Source organism: Rhopalosiphum padi, chromosome 3 (genome assembly GCF_020882245.1).
Source record: "Rhopalosiphum padi isolate XX-2018 chromosome 3, ASM2088224v1, whole genome shotgun sequence".
Taxonomy (NCBI): domain Eukaryota; kingdom Metazoa; phylum Arthropoda; class Insecta; order Hemiptera; family Aphididae; genus Rhopalosiphum; species Rhopalosiphum padi.
Window position 1 is genome coordinate 1,764,769 of NC_083599.1, and position 6,547 is coordinate 1,771,315.

At 37.3% G+C, this 6,547-nt stretch overlaps 1 protein-coding gene across 1 annotated transcript; it reads left to right on the top strand.

Moving 5' to 3' along the window:
- Positions 1–1,239: 1,239 nt before the first annotated feature.
- Positions 1,240–3,671, top strand: LOC132927669 (SCAN domain-containing protein 3-like). Its single transcript, XM_060992250.1, has one exon. It carries the CDS (start codon positions 1,607–1,609, stop codon positions 3,395–3,397), a length of 1,791 nt encoding a protein of 596 aa, XP_060848233.1. The 5' UTR covers positions 1,240–1,606; the 3' UTR covers positions 3,398–3,671.
- Positions 3,672–6,547: the final 2,876 nt, after the last annotated feature.

Sequence of the window (6,547 nt, forward strand, 5' to 3'; positions counted from 1 at the left end):
TGATATTCTTATCTTCTCTGGTGTTAAGTTTAAGCTGTTAACTTTGGTTCTATTTAACTCCATTATTCTGCTTATTATGAATTCAATATCGATTTTTGAGCATATGCCATATAGAACGTTGGCCACACGCCTAAAGGCAGATCCCAATCCTCGGCGAATCCTAGTCTCCTCTGTATGTGTATAACCAATGGCTAACATCAAACTACGATGATTTGCGTCAATTTCATTTAAGTAAGGTAATGTTGCTCGAGAAAACTGTTGCATGAATAGTTCACAAGTGTTAGAGATTTCCACACTTCCAAAACGTTCTGTCATTTTCTTACAAATCTCTGTAGTCGCTTCATAGTATTTCATTATCATAGCGTATTTCGAAATTAATGTATCAAGGTCGAGATAAGTCACCAACTTCCAACTGAGATGTGATAATCTAATATCTCCATATGACTCATAGTACAGTCCTTGATTGTTTTCGAAGGATGTTACATTAAACATTGATGTGAATGGTCTGTTGAAATCACTCATTTCGAGATTCTTGATTGAAGATTGTATAGGTTGTAGAGTAATCATGCTGATTCTGAAACATAGTTTAATTCCTTTCATGAAACTTTTTAAATAGATTTCTATGCAGAGTGACTGGTTTATTCTTTTTTAGTATTGTTAGATTTGGAGAGTCTGGGAGAGATTCTATAACAATATAGGGTCCTAGCCATTTTGGTGCTAGTTTTCCTTTGCTTTGCTTTTCTTGCATCATTACTTTGTCACCAGGGTTTAGGTTTAGAGATTTTAGCTTTTGGTCATAACGATTCTTTGATTTAATCTTGTTAGTTTGTAGTTGTGCCTTAGCTAGTTGATGAGCTTCTTGCATATTTTTCTTTAATTCATGACAATAATCATTATAATTATATTGAGGTTCCGGAGTCCGAGTAAATGAGTTTGGAACTGTGAGCTTGTTTCCATAGACTAGTTCGTATGGTTGGAAGTTTGTAGTTGAATGGACTGTTGAATTGTGGCAGAACATGGCAAATGGAACATGTGCGTCCCAATTCTGAGGATTTTTATTTGCAAAACTACGCAAGTACTCGCCTAAGGTTCTGTGACTCCTTTCCAAGGAACCATTGCTCTGTGGGTGATAAGGACTTGTGGAAGTCTGTTTGATCTTCAGCTGAGTACATACTTCTTTAAAGACTTTACTCAAGAATTCTGTTCCGCAATCTGTGACGAGGGTCTGTGGAAGTCCATGTAGACCACTGGTTCCCAAACTGGGGGGCGCGCCCCCCTTGGGGGGCGTGTACACATTGCTGGGGAGGCGCAAGCAGTTTTTACGAAAGACAATTTTTATTGATTACATTTTTTTTATTTTAAAACGTAGAGAAATAAAATTAGTAGACTGGTTCTCTTTATCGGTTCTCGGGTATCAATAATGGATAACCGATAATAACTATAAATAGTTTTATGCTACGTTATCTGTAAATTAATCGGAACGATAAAAGGATGTTAGGGAAAAGCTATTAGATTAGTTTAAACTCGATTTAGTTTCGTTTTGCAGTCGCATACTGCACGTAGTATCGTAGTACGTAGTCGTCGCGAGTGTACATACGTAAAAATAATGGCTCCACAGAAAATAAGATTGTATAACGACGATTATATAAAGTTTGGTTTCACGTTCATTCAAAAGGATGGTATCCAAATGCCACAGTGTGTTATTTGTCACGTTGTGTTAAGTAACGATGCTCTCCGACCAAGTCGACTAGAACGACATTTAACCACAGCTCATCCGATGCTAAAAGAAAAACCTAAAGAGTTTTTTGTTGCTAAAAAAAATTCTTTAAATAAAATTAAACTTGACAGAACCGGAGAATTTCAACAGAATAATGAAAAAATTATTGAAGCTTCATATCACATCGCCTTTATGGTGGCTCAGCAAAAGAAACCACATACATTGGGTGAAACATTAATTAAGCCTAGCATACTTAAAGCCGTTGAAATAGTACTTGGTGAAGAAAGTAAAAGGAAAGTTTCTCAAATATCTCTTTCAGACAATACAATCAAACGACGCATTGATGAATTAGCTTTGGACATACAAAATCAGTTGATTCATAAATTAAAAAATTCCGTATTCTTTGCAATTCAGTGTGATGAATCAACTGATGTGGCCAATTGTTGTCAGCTATTAGTTTACTGCCGTTTTATAAATGAAAAGACTATTGCAGAAGAGCTTATGTTTTCCCAGGCCTTAAGTTCTACCTCAAAAGGCAGTGACGTTTTGTCTGCCATCGATATATTTTTTGATCAGAATGGCCTCTCATGGAAAAATGTTGTAGGTGTATGTACAGACGGTGCCCCTGCTATGCTAGGATCACGATCGGGTTTTGTGAAGCTTGCAAAAGATAAAAATCCATCAATAATTGGTTCTCATTGTGTAATACACCGCCAAGCCTTAGCTGCAAAAACGCTGCCATTTGAAATTAAAAATGTACTAGAAGTATGTATAAAAATTGTTAATACCATCAAAAGTAGTGCTCTTAATTCACGTCTTTTTAAGATTCTTTGTTCTGAGCTATCAGCCCAACATTCTGTTTTATTATTCCATACCGAGGTTCGTTGGTTATCCAAAGGAAATATGCTTGAGCGTTTGTACGAATTAAAGTCTGAAGTCGAAATAATGCTTTTACAATTAGGAAAAGACGATCTTCGGGAAAATTTTACTGATGAAAATTTCACATTCTACTTCGCATATCTAGCAGATTTTTTTGAGACTATTAATAACCTAAATCTCAAATTACAAGGGAGGAATATAAACGTAATAATCGCGAACGATACTATCAACTCATTTCTAGAAAAGATACAACTGTGGAAACGCCGAGTAAACAAAGAGACTCCTAATTTTTCGTCTTTCCGTCGACTGAACGAACTTCTCTCTGATGAAGAAGAACCATTTTGTCCTACTGGATTGAAAGATATAGTGATTAAACATCTCGACAGTTTGACTGATGAATTCACTCGATATTTTCCAAATTTTTCGAACAAAAGTTGGCAATATATGTTAACAAGTTCTCCATTCAGTACTAACGTAGACACATTGCCAGATATAATTCAAGAACAGGCAATCGAGCTGAAGAACGATTCACGGGCGAAAATTGATTTTAACAGTGGTAGCTCTTTGGAAGAATTTTGGGTAAAATACCAACCTATTTATCCTGAAATTTCAAATGAAGCTTTAAAAGTCCTTGTACAATTTTCATCTACATATTTGTGCGAATCTGGGTTCTCCAGCATGGCAGTTATAAAAAACAAACATAGAAATCGTTTAGATGTCGCATCTGACTTAAGGTGTTCATTATCAAATATTGAGCAGAACATAAAAAAACTGTCCAAGGAAAAGTGTTGTCAGCATTAACATTATTTATTAATTTCATTATGTATTTTTTTATTTACCATTATTATTATTATTATTATTATTATTATTATTAACATCTAATTTCATTATGTATTTTTTTATTTACCATTATTATTATTATTATTAACATCAATAAAAAAGTAGTCATTCTGAATAATTTAAAGTTTATTTTTAAAGAACACAAAAAAATATGATCAATTTTTTTTCAATTTAAAAAAGGGGGGGCGCGAGATTTTTGAAAATATATAAAGGGGGCGTAGAATAGAATAGCTTGGGAACCACTGATGTAGACACACGAATTGAGTAACGAAGTGATGTGCCACAGTATTTGCTTCGTGATTGTACATGGGGACTGCCCATGCGAATTTCGATAAGTCGTCCTGTAACGTTAAAATAAATGCGTTTCCACTGGTCGACTTAGGTAATGGACCAACAATGTCCATGAATATTTTTTCAAAAGGACGAGATGCAGTGGTTGTGATCACCATCGGTTCTTTGATTGTTCGGTTAGTGGTCTTGCTGAATTGACAAACTGTACATGATAGGACGTAGTCTTTGATCATCTGTCTCATACCTTTCCATTGGTATTGTTGAGATATTCGTCGATAAGTACGGGTAATACCTTGGTGTCCACCCATAGGATTTTCGTGAAATTCTTTTAGTATTTGTAGCTGTTCTTCTTGTGTCGGCTGCTCTTTTACCATCACTTTGATAGTAATAGAAGAGTTCCGGAATATATAACATAACATAGAACGAATGGTTTCCCATTTTAATCCTTGCGGACCGCAATCTAAACGCGGGCATGCCAGATACGTGATTTGTCGTTCCATGCATGCTTTCTTGAGATTTATGAGGCTTTGAAACACATTTTGATATGTAGGCTTTTGCCAATAGTGTTCTCTTGTTATTAGGTAAAATATTGATATATTTTCTGTGTCTAATGAGGCAATTTCCGTGACGGATTTGTTGAGATTACGTAATCGCGTGATGTTCCCAAATTTTCTTCGTACAGCTAGCGCTATCCCTTGTGTCATTTTAAAATCTGCCGATACACATACTACTAGAGATGCATTCAATTTTTCGTCGAAAATATTTCCTGGGATTTCGAGAACATTCGGCGTAGATTTTTTTTTACTTGAGTCAGCTGTTAAGAAACCATTGTACTCATCTGTTTCTTGTGACTGTGAAGGTTCTGAATACTCTGGAAGTTCTGGTCGAGTTTCTGAGGATGACTGAGGGATTTCCGAAAGTATTACTTGATTTTCGATGTCTTGAATAGAGTCAGTGTTTTGTTGTGACCTAGTTACAACTCTATGAATTCGACTAAGAGCATCGGCATTAGTATTACTCGCTCCCGGCTTGTATTGAATCGTGTATTGATATTCCTCTAGTTTTAGTCTCCAACGAGTAAGCCTAGAACCAGGGTCCTTTAGATTGAAGAGCCATACTAGTGCGCGATGATCCGTTATTACATTAAATTTTTGTCCAAAGAGATATGATCGAAATACCTTCATACCCCATACTATACTGGAAAGTTCTTTTTCAGTTGTGTTATAATTAACTTCAGCCTTGTTTAGGGTTCTAGAAGCGTATGCTATTGGCAAGTCCTTACCTATTGGTCCTTGGGAAAGAACACAGCCTATAGCATAGTTACTGGCGTCACACGTAAGGTTAAAAGGTTTTGAGAAATCTGGGTACTGAAGTATCGGAGATTGGATTAAACAATTCTTTAATGTCTCAAACGATTGTTAGCACAAATCACTCCACCTAAACGGGACATCCTTCTTGAGTAATGTTGTTAGGGGTTTTGCTATTTGGCCGTAGTTTTGGATGAATCGTCGGTAATATCCGGATAACCCAAGAAAAGATTTGATCTCTTTAACGTTTTTTTGGAACTGGAAATTTCTGAACACATTCCACTTTTTGAGGATCTGGTTTTACACCTTCGTCTGTAATTCGATGTCCTAAGTACGTTACTTCCTTTCTGAGGAATTCGCATTTTATGGGTTGAAGTGTTAAATTGTATTGCCTAAGCCTATTGAAGATATCGACGAGTTTCTGTGAATGGTCGGAGAGATCTTAGCATATACTATTATGTCGTCAAGGTACACAAAGGCTTTTAATCCATTTAGTCCTAGGAGTACCTTGTTCATCAACCGTTAGTGTTACAAACATAATATTCTATTAGTTTATTAATAGTGTGGTCTTATTTTCGTCTTTTGTCGCATTGTCTGTTTTGCATACTTTCAACCTAACGTTCTCTCGTTTTTCCCGAACACCTAGCCCGAACATAACTATCACCATTGATCGATCAGGGAACATAATCCCGGCTTTGTCCGAAGTGTACCAACGTAAGGTCAGGCTATCTGACCTTCCAAAATAGTTCCCTGCAGGATCATATCCTGTAAAATCCAGAACATCCGGGGAGATTTACCACATTGACATTAAAGACTCAGGACCAGACACCACGTATAAATTCAAGCACGTCCCGTTGAACTTACTCCGACTGGAACTTTTAGACGACGCCCAGGAATTTGCTTTCTCAGCAATCCCCAACCCAGACTACGAAGTCATCATCCGCGTTGACGACTTTGAGCGAACACCATCTCCAGTAGCATTAACAGTCACTGACGCCGAGCTTTTAGAGGCTTCACAGACAGCATTGCTAGAGTCTACCTTTGAGGAAGAGTCTGAATTCGAGGACGACCCTAAGGATAGTGTCGACACAACAGCTGATCAAACAACACAAAGTCCTAGCTGCCCGGTGGTGTTTAATATAGCATCCACATCGACACCTGCTCATTCGCCTAATACTAACAATCAAGCACTTGACTTCAGTAAGACAATGAATACCAGACCAGTTGTAGCTCCCATGGCTAATATTGTGGATAATGCCGGGCGTCTAATGCTCAATGGTCGTACGCCATTCTTAGATCCTATTTATCTCTCAACCTTAACATCAAATTTTGGCCCCTATCGACAGCTTATTCTAACATCCATATCATCAGACTGGTTCAAGACTCCTGTGGCGGCCTATGATGACACTATGATTATCGCTGCTCAAGCTTTCTGCCTTGCCCGGCTGGACGAGATTGACTCTCACACTGCTGTGAGACATCTCGTGTTGCTTACAGGTGAATTAGCAGCTCC

What these genes read in the sequence shown, in the direction of transcription:
- LOC132927669 (XM_060992250.1), top strand. Translation starts at nt 1,607, where the DNA reads ATGGCTCCACAGAAAATAAGATTGTATAACGACGATTATATAAAGTTT.